The sequence below is a fragment of the Ostrinia furnacalis genome, unplaced genomic scaffold (assembly GCF_004193835.3).
Source record: "Ostrinia furnacalis isolate ACB-3 unplaced genomic scaffold, ASM419383v2 OfSCF2780, whole genome shotgun sequence".
NCBI classification, from domain to species: domain Eukaryota; kingdom Metazoa; phylum Arthropoda; class Insecta; order Lepidoptera; family Crambidae; genus Ostrinia; species Ostrinia furnacalis.
In genome coordinates, this window is record NW_021133019.1 from 94,966 (window position 1) to 112,173 (window position 17,208).

Sequence of the window (17,208 nt, forward strand, 5' to 3'; positions counted from 1 at the left end):
TTTTGTCTTCACTTAACTGCGTAGGTCGGGATAATTGTTGTTTTAATATTTAAGTTGTGCTCCTGCCCTATTTTCGCTCGTGTCGATATTACTCAAACAATTAGTGTTGTTTTTCTTCCGGCACGGAACATAGGTGGCAATTAGAAAGCTAACGAGGAGCGTCGACATCGAGCTATCTGCATTATCGATGCGCCAGCCACTAATGTTCCACGGCAGGCTATGTTTAAACAATTATTGCCCGCGAATGCGATACGAATCGATGATAATGTTGGCTCTGTCTGCTGCAATAATAGCCCATTTATCGACTCGACTGCCATTTCACCGGAGGAATTATTTATTGCCGCGCCATAAGAGCGGTCGCTTTTAATACAATAGCGCGCCTTCTCGATTGGAGACTGTTTTGTTTAATAAAGTGGAAACTTCACTTTGGGTAAGATAAGCAAAATGCGGTGTGCTGTGCATAAATAATTCATAAAAGACTCGGAAGACAATATAATGAAGGCCGAAACCGCCTGTAGAAATGCCAGTCGGTTCGGCTTATTTCGCAAAACCGCGCAAAGTTCTCCGGATGAAGTGGTCGGATGGTCGGCAGCGTGTGTTACTCTACTGAACACTCGACCAACCGTGTCACAGATATAGTTTGGTCTAAATTTCGTAGCCGCCGTAGGCTCCAAAGTTGGGAGTTGTAACACAACTGTTTGTTTAACAATTTGTATCCACTTTAGTTATTAACTATTTTGTGCAGATTAATACAATCGTTAAATTTAAAACTTTGTTACTTACATAATATAAATTATTTATATCTTGTCTAATATAAATTATGGATATCTTTCGTTAATGCGAGCGTGCAATGATGAAATCGAATCAACATTTTATAAATGTGATGCTACATTTATTTTTCTTACATTGCGTTCAATGATAGATATCTATCATTTGTTATAAATTCTAATGAATTACGATAAATTATTTTCAAAGGCTTATTAATTATATGTTACAGTATTATAGAGTATCCAAGTAAAACTGCATTATAACTAACAAAACACAAATATTTACTCCGACGAAACAAAACCATTTTGGAATGCATTACGATCACAATTCAAAGAAACGTTTTTATAAAAACGTTGCGAAGTTTTCATTAATTAATTGTTCTGGAAACCGAATGAAATGATACGAATCATATTTAATTAATTATTCAGTATCGGCTGTACGCTTAATTTATCTTCAGCGAATCGAAATTATCAGAATGTTTTATTATTTTTCATGTCTCCTTTTAAGACAGCAAATTAATTAATTCGTTTGTTCATTACAGCATTTATACTCGAATAATAGAGACATTCCGATGTCATATTTAATTTAACGGTGCGGGTTGACTCGGCAAATTAAATCTTTCGTGTCTGTAGAGATAGGAGAACAAATAGAGCGTCACCGGTGGCAAGATGCAGCTTCAGATTAAAAGCTCCGGCGGCTAAACCACGTGAAAATCGCGCAAAAAGAGGAGTCACCCGCGGCATTAGCGGATGAGTGTCGGAGCCATTAGTGCGCCCTCCCACCCTCCCACGCCCGCTCACCCCGAAACCCGACGTTCCTCTTTTATTTCTCGCGCGGGGATGAACTCCTTAATGACAAACCGTACTATATCTTTTGTGGAGAGCTCGCAAAAGTACGTATTTTGCGGGCCTTTTGTACGCCCGCTTTTTATTCCGCCGACCGTGGCTCCCGTGGATATACGAGATGCAGATACGGTCGACTCTGTTCGACTCGTAACGTCAATAAGAAAAACCGTTTCAATCTGAAACCCTTTGTCGACATTTCAGCAGAGCGGGGTGACGTTCTCTAATTAAATCTCGTAATTGTCAAGCGGATTCTTTTAACGGGGGAGTGAGCTCTAGAAAGGGTAATACGTGTCCGTTGGAGCACTGATTGTGCTCTCATCACACAATTTGCCATTTATTAAATTGGGTACTTTGTAGAGCAGTATTATTTGTAACTACATAAAAGAGCTAGACATAACTTTCGACGTCTTCAGTTGACTGAACGTTCGGCTTAGACGGGTGGGATTAAGTTATCAAGTTTGAAGTAAGCTCCATTTGAATAATAACTAGATATCAAACAATGAAATATAGAGACAGACACTCTTTACGATCATTATTAGCATTGTGAGAGCGACATGCATAAACATTGCAGAAAGTGTGCAAAATTATGAACAATTAATTCTGACCCACGCCTGGTTGCGTATCATGAACAATAACTTCCGCTAATTTCATCACGACTTCTCTATACTCTTAACTACCCATATATTTTTTATGTAACGTAACTTCACTTTTATTTATTTTAACGACTGTCTAGATACGTCTTAAGAATTCTTTCACATGGCCTGTAAAACTATTTCACGGTATTCATTAAGTTTAGAAAACTTTTTATTTTGTAAAAATTATGACGCGTTTTTGACGGTAATTGTGTAGACAGACTGGCGGTATTTAATATTAATTTTTATAAAAAAATGTTAACAGGCTCCGACGTTATAAGTTATGTTAATTAATTAATGAAAAAAGTTTCCCAACCACTAATAAGTTTTATAAAGCGCTGTAATGAAGAAAAAAAAGTTAAGTTTACAAAAAGTTTTTATGAGATATTGGAGGGTGTAAACGTAGTGAATTTCCACAATAACCGTGGTGCGGCGCGGGCGCGGCTGGCGGCGAATGAAAATGTAATTTGCGGTAATTCGGCGCGCGGCTGCGGCGCGCGGCTTGCCCGCGTCACTGCCCGAGTGCCCGCCTCGGTTTACAACGATACATACGTTATTTACATTTCATCACGATATTCCGCTCTTTATTGTTATTTGTCTTCATTTACCTACTTTACTGATTTAAACGACACATTTACCGACTCTTGCACAGTCAAATCAATTTCAACAATTATGTTCTCGTTTCTCGTACAAACTGTTCGTGCCGCAAGTCCATTAACGTTAACCTATCATATAACATTTGTGTAACATCTAAATGACCCATTGAACTGTCTGCGAGTGCACGTCATCAAACTGATTGTTATTTTCTCTTAATATTTGCCAGCGCATGCAACATGCGAAACGAATTAACCGATGACCTTTTGATTCGCTCTATTAGCATTTAGGAAATTCGCAATTACGAATGTTTGAGTATAGCCAGTCACGAAGCTAGATGGTTATCGCTTCAACAGCCGACTGCAGATATGCGCGCTATGTGCAGCGAAATACCGAGTAGCGATTAATCAATTCTGACAAATCGCTATTTTAAAATGCTAACAGTGATTCAATAAACGGGCTTGTTTGTTAATGCTATGCTACGAATCGCATCTATTTTAAAACCCGGTCAAGTGCGTGTCGAGTCACGCGCAGAGTAGGGTTCCGTAGAGTTGAGGACACTTGCAAAAAACACTTTAACGCTTTACATTTCGCAAACAGATGGAATCCTAAAACGTACACTACTAAAATGTACGCGAAAATTAAACGAATGCTTAAATGAAACAAAAGTTTAAAGAGAAAATTTACGCAGAGCCGCAGCAAACAGTGGAGTGGAATGAAAGTGCAATTTGCGGTGTAGCGCTGTTACCGACTGCCGCCTCCGCCACACAACTTCTTCTCTTTATTGCAGCAGTTAGGGACGCCTGCAATGTGCCATTCCGTTTCGGATCATCTCGGAGGTTTCTAAATCACTTCGTTTGCGTGGGCGGCTCAACCATTTACTAGAAATGGAATTTAACGTCCAACAAATTTGTTTTTAGATCCGGAATATAAAAGGCACGTTTTAATTTATAGTGGTGTTCCGCGTTACTAAATTTTTTTAATGCATATCGATGATTAAATAACCCGCTCGCCCACTCGGTTGCGATACGCAAAAATACTAAACGTTTACCGGTTACTCGTTATTTTTCACGAAAGACTTAATTATGTTAATTCGTTCACAATTCACTCCGAATCTGTGAATAAAATTAATGTGCATTTAAACGGAAAATACGAACAAAGCCAATAAACGCGAGCGGCTCTGTAACACGGCAATTTATCATTTCATTTGACCGCGTGCATTATTGTTTATCGTGTTAATTTTATTTGTTGCTCTCCGAGCAGCTTATCCACTAATTATATATGTTATTATTGAATCCAAATTGCGTTGGAATGTGGAAACGTTTTTGAATCTCAATTTGTATGTTAAATAGGTTAATCTGCAGCAAAAGGTCGGTTATTATTTCACTGATTAATGCGTCGATGAACGAACGTTAATGTAGATTTTATTCAAAGAAATAGATCGCTGAATTTGAATTGACTATTAAACGGTGTCATGGTTTATTAGCATTTATCGATGTCGACATAATTTCCATCACGCAGCGCGTCGTCGATTTACGAGTTAATTAATTCGTGAGTCAGTTCGGGTGTTTATTGAAACTTTGTTTTGATTTTGCAGACGGAGATAGCGAAAAGGCTAAACGCTATAATAGCTCAGATCTTGCCCTTCCTGTCGCAAGAGCACCAGCAACAAGTAGCGTCGGCGGTGGAGAGGGCGAAACAGGTCACTATGACAGAACTTAACGCTATTATAGGGGTAAGTATTGTCCCGAAAATTTAATCGTTTATAACTCATTTCAATCGTTAAACAAATTAAATTACAAGTCGATGAAAAATTCCCGAAGTCGTACAAACATAGTTGGTACGTAATGTGAAAAAAGACAGCTGAAGTAATTTATTATTTCATGTATTCGTTTAGCCTTTACGCCGCTTGGCTTCCATGAATCACCTCGGGCATTATGAATGCAATCTAATAATTTCTAAGGAAATTTATTAGTTAGCCGTAACATTTCACGCGAAACCGATTAATACAACACGTGTGCTGTTTGTATAGCAGTTAGTTAATGTGGGGCGCTCAGCGCTTCGATGGCATCTGTCCAAACAGTAAGAAATGCGTGTCTCAATGCTTACTTATTCGCTTGTTGCAACATTTACAAACGTGGATGCGCTTGCCAAATGGGAAACTTATTTCATGCTAGTCACTGCTCGATACCAGTCACGGCGACATTTGGAATTTAGAAAGTTTTAGAAGATCCCCAAGTGCACTACTGAACAGTACAAAACCTTGGAATTTAAGCAATATTTGAAACTACAACTACTTTAATAAAAATAATGAAAGAATGTGTGTACCTAAATGATCCCAATACTTCTAATTGCTACAAACAAAAACCCAGTCGGTTGTTTTAAACAGGGGAGTACGTGTTAAGCAAGTAAATTCTCTAAAAGCACAGCTTTCAACAGGTCGAAAGTTCGACGGTCGTTAATTAAACCATCTAAGCCCCGCAAGACGAGGTTGGCTGCGATCCAACAACGAGGAATTGATAAAACTGTTACAAACCAGAGCCGTTTTATACAGAAAATAAAGATTTTTATTAAGCCGGCGCGTCTTAGTAAGCTTACCGCAAATTAGCATGTTTTATGTAGGTACCTATTCGTCAAGCAACCATTTGTCACCCGCGTGGGCGAGGTGTGTATCTAAACGTAATGACTACACTATTAGCGTTTACTTCAATTTACAGCCGCCATTTAACCGCACCTCTGGCGCACACAATCTGTCCTCAAATTGGACTTCTAATTTATTTCGCAACCCACTAATTGTGTTTTTTAGCCGGTGGGCGTCGTGAGGACTTCATTGCCGTCTATTATAAATTTCAATAGGCACATTCGCGGACCGGTGCCAAGTAGTTAGTGCGACCTATTCTCGTGGTGTATTAACGCTCGGCGTTCGAAAATTGTGAATACGTCTACCGCGCCTGAAATAAATCACTTTAAAGATAATGAGGGCGAAAATAAAGTGGTGGAACTCACTCATCGCTCGTCTGTCTGTGGCTGATACTCCGCTCGGGGCCTTGGCGCGCGGCCAATTCGATCGCACGTCACGTACAAACGTGTTCCCACTCCCACCCGACACCGAACATCTTTTCTACTAAAGACAAATAGTAAACATTCTGAAACTGTAATGTATTTTTGTCAGCTTTATTTATTAGCAGAATACCGAGTTGGCAAATGTTATTGCCTTCGAAAATTATCAACGTTAACGCCTAAATGTGGGTTGTAACTTTTGGCGTCGAGTCAACAATCTCATGAATTATTTACGCACGTTGAAGTCTCGCTAATAACTGTCCCTAATTACTTAATGCTTCACACATGTGTTCGAGCTGCTGACCTTATCGGACCATTTACATCGCATATGAGAACCTCTATTGAGTTCTAGATATAAATACACACCAGTGTGTCAGTTTGCGATACATTTTATTATTCTACTTTCAGAAACCTTTTTATTCACGATCGGAATAAGATTTAGGGGATAAAAGAAAATGCCTTAAGACCCCAAAGTATTCGGCGCAAGTTCGTCGCCCCCTTTCCGTGAGGATTTACCTACATGTATAGATTACCTAACAGCCTCTGAGACACCGGCAAAACGCAATATCGCTCTCCCCCTATAAAACACTCTAATTTAAATAAAAAAGCGGCGCCACCTTCCGTATGTCGGTCCTTTTTTATTACGAACCTTTTTTATTTTCGGGTCAGCTAGGGATCAAAGGGGCTCTCCCCTGAGAGTGGCCGCCCGCCGCTCCCGTCTCCGTCTGATTTGCGACGATTCCAACGCGCGCCGATTTGTGAATAGGGAATACTCCTCAAATTGGGGACTGTTTGCTTGCCTATTAAAATCACTTACCGTTCTGAGTGCTTCGTTTCGAAACCTTTTGTTTTCAACGCTGTTTCAGCTCTCATTTCAGTTACAATTTAATCTGTATCCATTCCAGCGTGAAAGTACCTATTCCAAATTAATACCGAATTGGAAACGGCACATTCTAACTAACATTTCACGCAGGGACAACAGTCAAACACTATTAGCCTTTTCGGTCGACTGGATTGCTAACTCGGAATGTGAATAGAATTTAGGGGTGACAAATAACGCGACAGATCTGTTCCCTATAACCCTATTGTGTTTATGCAATGTGCGTGAACTCGTCATCAATAAAGCGAGAAGTCTTCGCCCCGCTATCACCGGGTAAATCATTTCTCGTTCTGATTTTATTCCGCGTCGCACACCCCCCGGGGTGCCGACCTCTTCGGAGGTAATAGCTTACAGATACAGCCCCCTCTCATGCTCACCTATACATGACACAAATGTTCGCATTGAAACAATATTCACGTAAGTTCCCCAGATCGATACGACGTGTGCCCCCGTATCACAGATACGCGCACCGAATCCGATAACAAATCTCATTCTTTTATATTTACTACATCCATCCATAATTGAAAAGTGCCATCGTTGACATAAGTATGTGGAATAAACAAGTGTATTATGTATATCGTTTATGCAACATTATCTCGAGATAGGAGAGCAAACAAGCTCGCTGTGTAAATAGAGCGTATCTGTTTCGCCGTCGATGGCTTTATAAACAAGCGACTCGTGAAAACATTTCTATCTAGTTTACGCCGAGGCTCGCGCCCTCTGATAAAAATTACGACTGGAATAAATCGGGGAGCGGCGCGGGCAGGCGGGCGGGCAACATGAATTTGACATTTTTTCCCAGGCACGTTCGCGGGCGGGTGATAAATATTGCATTGCAGGCCCTTGGCGTTTCTTGCGCATCGTCGCCCGACGAGCGAGCCGCATTAACTTTTCCCCTGTCGCTTACGCGTAGCTCCTTGTTTTTCAACGCGCGGAAGTGAGTTAGGGGACATTCTGTCGTCGCTCCCAATGAAATTATGTAATCAGTTTTACGACTCATCCGTCCCGCGCGTTTTTCGTACGTTTTTTCTTTCCGTTTGTGGTTTTTATGTCGTTTGTCAAGTTGAGATGAGTATTCAAAATAAAAGAGGTAGAGGAAACACGCTCAATTGTTGGAGATATTGTAATTCTACATCTACACATCAGCTTTAAAATGTAAGCAAACAGTATTATCAGATTATACGTTACGTTTTCAATAAAGCATAATGTTAACGACTAACGTCCAATTTATTAGTGATCCATAACAATTATTGTATTGCCATGCACATGCACTGTAACTTATGTCATATTCAATTCATAAGTTAATGATACGGTGTGGCGTGTAAGGTATAATGTGTGATTAGAAGCAATTATGTTGAAAGTGTAACACGTGCTGGTTCACGTGTAGACCCGCCCGGGGCTGCCCGCCTAATGGCGCGTGAACTCCCTCCCTTGTTTCTATAAACTACCCTCTTTGTGCGCACTGACGTTTTATATCCCGATTTATGCTTACACAAGTCTACGTAATCGCAACACGGTGATTATTATTTTCGTATTTCACAGAAACTATCGGAAAAAACATTGAAATTCCGAGAGGAACGTCGTTGGTACGCTTTTACTGTTACTACAAAATATTTCTCTTGATATTGTGCCAATGAAAAGCTTTTCAAAAATCCGTGAAAGTTACCGTTATTATCGCTATTAAAACGTTTACTAAGACTAACATCATTTATGAGTCATTAAAATTGGCTTTCATCTTTTATAATAGCACTACAATGATTGATAGCATACCTCATCTCGGTTTCACTCTTCGCCGTCACTCAAGTCTGTCAATGATAGGCGTCAACGTTCATTAGATAAATCAATTACTATCATAATAATATCGTATTACGCAACAACTTAATCCCCGAGGAAAGCGCTCTAAAGCAATCGCTATAATAACTCTAATGCGGCTCTAACCGCGAACTAACTGCTCTTAATTATTTAAGTGTGTTAGAGTGGAAACTTTCCTCCTCTCTCAATAGCGCCTATTAAAACGCAACTATTGTGGGCTAATTGTATAGATTACACGTCCACTTATTTGTTGTAAACTATTGAGTAATTTGTTTTAAATGCCACATCGATACCTATTCATTACTATAATCGGTTCTTAATTAGTTTTTTCGTTAACAAACCATTATTTAATTGTGTTTTTGTTGACCTCATTCTAACATGAGCATCATTGTATCTTTAATGATAGTAGGTAGTTTTCTAGAAACAAAACAAAAGCAGACAATGATAGTTTAAAAAATAGCTTTAACCAGGTCAACGCTATGTAAATCTGTGTTCGACATGTAAAAAAATCGTTCGAATAACCGCCATGCGTTGCCAAACGCGTTCATAGTAAAATATTTGCTGTGGAGCGAAGGTAAATAAATATTTATGCATAAAAATGTGTGCAGTCGGCGTGCGCTATCCATTTATAAATGGAGAATAATCCGGGGCGTATAGACGGCGGTAAATGTGGCGTGAAAACCCGAACGCGGCGAAGCATTTTTCTCGTAACAAAAGCTTCGGAGACAGCTTTCGCCGGCTGCTCAGACAGATTCCCTCGCACACACAAACACAGACGCTTTTTTCATATCAATCATCTCAAAATTGCTTTTCTTACATATTATTTTAACGACCAAATAAGTAAACCTTAGAAGATGTTCACTAGTGCCCGTTTTATTACTGTATTGTTGTACAGTTTAACTACCTATTGTAAGTTACTCAGCGAGCACTAAATTTAACTTATGATAATTACTTATGCTAATTAACAACTTGCTGGTAAGTAAATACTGAATTAAAAGTTCCTTTGTATTATCTGCCCGTATCTAATATCAGCGTTCAAAATTAACAACATCAGATTGTTTTATTATTTCAATTTAGCTACAAGAAATCTTCACCACCTCCGGCGTTTAACGTAATAGCGAATTTGAGATGGAGAGTGAGTATTGAAAAATTATCTCGCCCCTCTTTGTTGTCTCAAACGAAACTTAATCAAACTTTAATTTGGTTGATAATACAAACAGCAAAGTTCGCGGGAGATAAGTAAACGGATGGAGAAGTCGTTAGGGGGAACGAGTTTTAGTCCTGGGAGACTATTGGCGGTATTTAATCACGTCTAAATATGCGGTGGAAAAAACACCGGCGAGGTATCACGCCACGTTATTGTCATTCATAACGCCCCCGCCACCCCCAGGGCTGGCCCAAAAATTTTCAGCGCTCCCTCAAACAATATTCAAGTGTCTATTGTTTTATCAATTTATCTTTAACTTTATCGATCGATATCTCGATAACGATGCATGATACGCTAAAAATGGTTCGGGCGTTATTGTAGAGCACAAAGAAAGCTACAAAAAGTGTCCTACAAAAATTTTCGAATCTCATCGGATAGCCGAGTTATTGCCGAAAAACAAATTTTAAGCGTTTTCCAAGATGGCGGCGAAAGCTCCTAGGAAAGCTTGGTCGACAATCTCAAGTTAAGCTTTTCTAGGTATCCCCTACAACATATTAAAAAATTAGAAGCGCAAATTCATTTTCTTTTATTTGCCTTTTTTTCGGACGAAATGACTGGACTATGCCCATTTCAAAAAGGTATTACACAAATAGCTACGTAGCGTAAGCACGAGTTGAAGACTGTTCTTTAGGACTAATTCGAATAAAAAAATCCCCTTTTGTAAAAAAGCACTCCCAGCTAAGTGGCGCTCGCCACCTTTTGACACACAATAAATCACAGCCGTGAGCGGCCAATAAAAAATATGTTCCACCCTCGGCGAAAATCCAATTAATTTTCGGCGGCTAAAAAAAAGAACGCGCCCGGCCGAGCGGAAAAAGCTCCGGCGATCGTCGGCGCAAACGACGAGCGTATGGCGGCGCGGTCGGCGGGCAATAATAACGTTAAACGAGACGATACGAACAGGAAGCGCGGGAAAACGGGAAAAGTGGAAAAAGGGGAATAATGGAGAAGGAGTAATCAATTTCGCTCAGTCGCCGCCGCCGGCGAAGCTCTCATTTAAAATTTAAAATAACGCGCCGCGGAGGGGGCTCGTGGAGGACTTTTTAATTTGGCTCCGCTTCGTTTTAAAAATGCACGGAGCTCTGCGGTGACATATCAATTCACTTTGACTGTCAACACTCGAAACTACCTAAATAGTCGCAGTTTATTCAGCTATAAAACGTGGATTGTGTGACTAAGCTGCATTTAATGAAAGAAATGAAAGCTATTGTCTTAGCTTCTACGATATTTTCGTAGCTACGTCGTAGCACGTAGCAGCCGTAATCTTTAGTATTGTTTATTTTTGTAAAATAAATCTCTTGATCATTCTAATCGCGTAATGAATTAAATTGGCCTGTACTTCTTAAGTATGTTACTACACTAGGGTTTACGATTGAAACGTTAGAAGTTAAAAGATAAATAAAGAACAATATTTTTCTCGATAGGCTCTTTATTTAAGCTTCAATAACAACCCTCTCAAGTTATTGTACTGCTCATTCTAACAGTCCATTTGTCCACAGCAACAAAGGCCAGACCTGCCAAGGTTGCTGCAGCAGATGCACGCGGCCCACCTCCCAGCACACGGAGCGCCGCCGCTGCCGCTGCTAGGCCAGGGGGCCTTACCGCCGGCGGGCCTGTTAGGCCTCGGCGTCCCGCATCACCCACTGTCGGTCCTGGCCAAACCGCCCGACCATCATCGGGCGGACGATAAGGGAAACGGTAAGTTCTATTTTTTTAAGAGACACCTCGTCTTACGCATTAGAAAGTTAAATTCAATTAAAAAAGTGGTAACTATTTGGTATCGTTCGTTTTAGCCAAATGACGTCCACTGCTGGACAAAGGCCTCCTCCAAGGTTTTCAACAATGAACGGTCCTGCGCTGCCCGCATCCAGGTTCTTCCCGCGACCTTTACCAGATCGTCGGTCCACCTATTTGTATACATACTGCTTTATCTGCGAACAATGCTTGCTAAGTGAAGCAGCAAATCGAACGCACAGCCATGAATAGAGCTCTGTGGTTGGTTCATGCGTCCACCCGCACTGTGAGACCTCATAGTAATGTTTGTGAATACGGGTGTAGAAGTCGTGGGCACCCAGTGAAAGTGTTTTGTTTCTAATTGATGCTCTTCTGTCGCTGTTAGGAATTAATAAAAATATTATCATTATGAGTCCATGATCTCATCTCCATTGTAATATTAACTGACGTATATTATGGTAGCAATAAATATGCAATGTTAGAAAGTTATATCGTAATATCTAATGTCAGTAACGATACCACCAGCAATGATAATATCAAGTTAATTAACAGAGTAAAGCACATAAATAGCCGTGGGAAAATATATCAGTCAGGTCTATTAAACTATAATATAAATATGACCAAGTATAAATTTGCAAAACAAATCATAGGAAGTGAGATATAACGGTCTAATAACATGAATATTTTAAGAGCTGTCCGTTGTGTGCTCGCCTTGTTTGGTGTGTGCCACTGGAGGCTATTAGCGCCGCCCGCGCCCCTCGCCCGCCGTCTCCGATCCCACTTCTGTTTCAATATTTACCAGCTTCGAGAGGCTTTTTGAACTCCGCTGTTTGCGTGTTTTCGGATCGCTGACGGCTACGGCGCGCCCGATATTGCTTTGAGGGTATGAATAAGTCACTTCTTCGAATTCTTACCTATCTATGCGTGTGTTTGGACAGAATATGTAAACACGTGTGAGACAGATTGGGGGAAAATATTATTCCACTTAACCGATTTTTGAGTTCACCGTTAAAATATCTACAGCAATGACAAACACCAGGAAGCGGGGTTTTCAGTTTTCAGTGGAGCGCGGGTAATCCCGGCGCGGCGGGGACGACCGCGCCACAAATGAAAATGTAACACAGAAATGGATTTGGAAGCCGCCCGTCGCTCCGGTTAATTACAAAAGCAAGCGGTAATCTGCGCTCCGGGATGTTCCGGCTTAGCGCCCCCTCGTTCCGCTCCCCTCCTCCGCCTGCCACTTCCCTGGCTAATTTGTGCCATTATCGGTGTACTGATGTAAGAGTTACCGCGCAGATGGCCCCCCTCCGCCCCTACCAAGCCCCTCACCTTGCCCGCGCTCAATTAATTATTCCTTGCTGGTGTGAGCGTCGCGTGTTTTAGTCAATTAGTAACGTAATTTTGCGGGTGACTTGAGCGTATGCGGCCGCGGACCGACGTGCCGCGTTTTAATGCTCGCTAAATAATACATTCGAACAAACAACGCTGTACTCGCGAGTAATTACTACGGTAATAATATAATGACGCGCCACTGATTAATTGGTTACGATAGCGTAATTGAAAACTTACAGCTCAGTTATGACACGATTGCATTGTCCTAACTAATGTGCGCTGAGCGTTCATGCGTACGTGGACGAAATGGTCGAATAGTTGTCAATAATTGAGGCCATTGCGTTTAAATTAATTGTAGCAATACATGCGGTGCTAATGCAGCGTCTGGCTCTTATGTGTTACATATGTACTGCACGTGCATAGTAATGGGATTGGGCTGGCAATTGCTCGCAAACTTGTGGCGAATCAGACGCGGCAGATAATGCCTTTGATGTTTACTATCTGCATACGTAATTCTACGTTGCTATTCATGAACATTTGTGCGTACCTGTAGGCAATTCTCGACTGTAGTTGTTAACTGCTGCTGAATTTATGTCTGGGGCTTAAATTATACTCGTAATTCGTAAGATATTAAGTTACTGATTAAATATGTACTAAGTTACATCATGTAGGCTAAATAATGAAGATTTCAAGCTGAATATCCTTCGATTCTTCTTTTCCTATCTTCTTTTGTTTCAATAACTACAAATTCCATGGAGACGTCGAAAAGGCTTTATCAATCAAACTAACAAGCTATACCTGTAGGTTTTGTTTACACCCTTATATTATGTAGCGTTAATTAGAAATAGATAGGTCTAATTCGGGCGTCGTCGGCGTCGGCTAAGTGCCTCGGGAGCGATCGCTAATTTGTAGCCAATCAGCCGTGCTGACGAACTACCTCGAGTGTGGTGCTCAACACACACAGCTGTATACGATACGAAAGGGTGCTTAGCATTGTTTCCTTATAAAGCTCTTGCAAGTTTTTGATTCACCTAAAGGAGTATTATTCCACTTTGTTCACCTGGATGATATCACCTCATATCATAATCCCTAAAGGAGGATAAATGATCTTATACAAGTAAGTTTAGAACATCTATGGATGTGACGAAAGAGTGAATTCCTCTCAATATAGGTTACATAAACTTAAGAGAGGAATTCCCCAACAACTTGTTACAATACTAAGTGCCAATAAAATATTTTTCTATTTCTATACAAGTTGCAGAAGTTGATGATGATGATGATCAAATGTTGCTCCATTGTTACACATTGATAGATCCGTACTATACCGAATTTCAAGCAGCGTTAGTATCTGCTAAGTGCATCTGAAACGATCGCTAAATTGCAGCTACTCAGCTATACTGACGGCCTACCTCATAGTAGCGCTTATCCATAGCTGAAATAGATAATTGACAGGATATCTAGGATTGTGCATAAAACTGATGCAAGATTTATAGTATGCGAAATGCGGCCCTGATTGATGCACCACCCAGACGGTTCTAATTCGGGCAGTCGGTGTCAGCTAAGTGCCGCGGGAACGCTTGCTAATTTACAGCCAGTCACCCGTGGCTGCGAAACTGCTACTACCTCAGTAGATATACTTAACAACTAGCTCTATATTCGTACTGTTAGGTTGACGAATTTGCAAAGTCTAAAGATGGATGTTTTAACCTTACAACTCGACTTTCATGAAGCTGTCAGTTTTCAAGTCTCCAACCAACTCTCGACATATTGTTCACATGCCTTTATTTGGTGTCTTTGTGTGATGTGACTATTTTTAGGGTTTGAACGACAGGACATCGTAAAAAATCTAAGCACTTTAAGGAAAATTATTGTTATCAAGTTTTAGGCTGCGGGTAACTAGCACTGGTTCATGCTAAACAGAAAGAAATCGTTGGCAGTGCTGTAAAAAGCAAAGAAAATAATGTTTCTTTCTTTTAAAAACGATTTCCTTAATAAGTAGATGAAGACATACCGTATAAACAAACAAACATCTATGCTACATATACATCGGAAGGACATTAGGCGGGAAGTTGCGGCACAGACAGCGACATCCCCTACAATATTCATCGGGCACTTTACACCCGCTCCCTGAGACCCGTGCACGTCTATGTTATAATCGATATCCGTAATATAAACCAATTTGGCTTTAGATGGGAAGTCACGGAATTGGTAATTAGGGTTGGAGAAGCTAATAATTGATTCGTTTGTGCTTTATAACAAATTGCGTTGATTTAGCTTTACTAAAATGCAATTAAGCGAAACGTAGACGGGACAGGATTATAAACAGATTTACCTTTTGCAACGCTGAAAGAAAAACATTCGAATCGTTCTAAAGTTTACAGTTCACCACAAAGATGTTTACAAAAGCAAACGGTTATTTTATTCTCTTTATTAATTGCGAAAGCACCAAAGCAACTTTTATTCAACTACATCCGTAACAGGAAAAAAAACGCAAAACATTTATAAAATGAAATATTAAAATTTCTTTTGTCCGCAGGTATCAGCTCAGCAGAGGAAAGACATGTGAGTAACACACAACTTTTTCCAATTTCTGTCCCGGGTTGTTAAAACTGCGACGACGAATTTCGCTTTGAAAAATTCCCCAACAAGCGTCATACTGCCTTTTCCATTTGGGAATGTGAACGCGGAGGAGTGGTGCGCTTGAACACGTTGATTTCATAACACGGCCCTGGCTGGAACAAGTGGGTGGTGCAAGTGGCGCACCCCGCAGCAGGGTTGCTACCCGTTTACAAATTCTAATCACATTTTGTCACTAACAGCTTTTTCAAGGAAGCTGATTTGATGTAGTAGCGAACGTTAAGACTAACGATAAATAGACGATAAATTCTTAATCAAACCAATAGATGTGCTATTCTAAACTGGACAGCCCACTTTGATTTCTATCTCATAAAACATAATTTAGTCAATTGCTTGCTACTCAAGAGAAGCCGGTGATTGAAGCTTAGTAAACTTCTTAGAATGCTGTTGTAAAGGGGCGATAATAAAGAGCTCTATCATTGAAATAGTTTTAGATAGAGTGAAGTGGAAACGTAAGAACAGGAAACCAGATTACCGGGCAGACTGAAGGCAGAACAAACTCTAGAAAGACGTCTACTTGGATAAAATTATTTTTATTGTTTGTGACAGAACTGTTATTTAAAATAATAGGTAAGGATGTTGCATCAACTTACGACCTTTTTAAAAGAACGAAGTAGGTAATTAAACTACTTGATTAGATAATCCACAAACAATACAGCCATACAATCTAAATCAAAACGCTAAGCACAACAAAAACCCTTAACGAATTAGGTATATCAATAAGTGTCGACCCTTGTGTGAAGTGAGCTCGCGACCGAGTGCGTCGTTCGCGAGGTGTTGCGAATGTCGGCTATCGTGCTACAGTGTGGGCGGGGGTGGCGCCCCCTGTTGTTGTGCTCGGATGAACGCAGCGGCGCACCGCACAGATGTGCCGTGCACCTAGGGTTGCCAGGTCCAAAAACACAAAAGCCGGACTCTGTGCTTCATTTGGCCGGACATTTTACCCTAAAAGCCGGACATACTTTTTTAATAGCTAACGTACCATGTCACGGGGGGGGGGTGCAATAAGCGTCATAGCTCTTGAGTGGGTACTATCTGGCGCGGTAGCCACATAAAAAGCCGGACAGGCCGGACAAGACAATATTTCGCCGGACAAGCCCCTAAAAAGCTAAACATGTCCGGCTAAAGCCGGACGCCTGGCAACCCTACGTGCACCGCCTCGCGGAATGCATGCGAATCGATACCCCCCACGCCTGTTTTATAACACTCTTTGTTGCACTAACCTACTTCTCTCCTGACTTCATTGCACGTTACATCTATAAAATATTAATCATTCTCAAATCAACTGTCTCATTCTACCAGCTATTATGAGCTATTTTTGTTTGTTAAGAAACCGGATTAGAGAAACATTTCCAACACTCCAAAACTAATGATGCGCGAAATCAACAAATCTATTTCAACAAGTTGTTTAAGAAATATTATATATAATAACACTAGTAAAACATTTTCGCAGTTAATTGTAAATTTAATTTTCTACTAATATTTGCAGCATTGAAGAAAATAATATTGACGCAAGACATTACAGTTACATTTTATTATTTTAACAAACGGTCTGCTTAATGGACCTTAATTCATAAGTCATTTTATCCGACGTAAAATAGCTCGTCCAAATAAGTTCGTCTCATAAAAGTCCATCATAGAGTGCTTTAGCAAAACTTAAGCGAGGTAGGCAAGTTTATAACTTGAGGAGAGCACGTGAAGAGTTTA

The 17,208-nt window shown here is 40.5% G+C and overlaps 1 protein-coding gene across 1 annotated transcript in view; it reads left to right on the forward strand.

The window, feature by feature from the left end:
• Positions 1-17,208, forward strand: part of Gro (groucho) — a 69,238-nt gene that overhangs the window by 23,704 nt on the left and 28,326 nt on the right. The window contains exons 5-7 of the mRNA XM_028309403.1: positions 4,437-4,574; positions 11,298-11,496; positions 15,401-15,426. Coding sequence (XP_028165204.1) covers positions 4,437-4,574; positions 11,298-11,496; positions 15,401-15,426 — 363 coding nt within the window. The remainder of the gene's footprint in view (positions 1-4,436; positions 4,575-11,297; positions 11,497-15,400; positions 15,427-17,208) is intronic.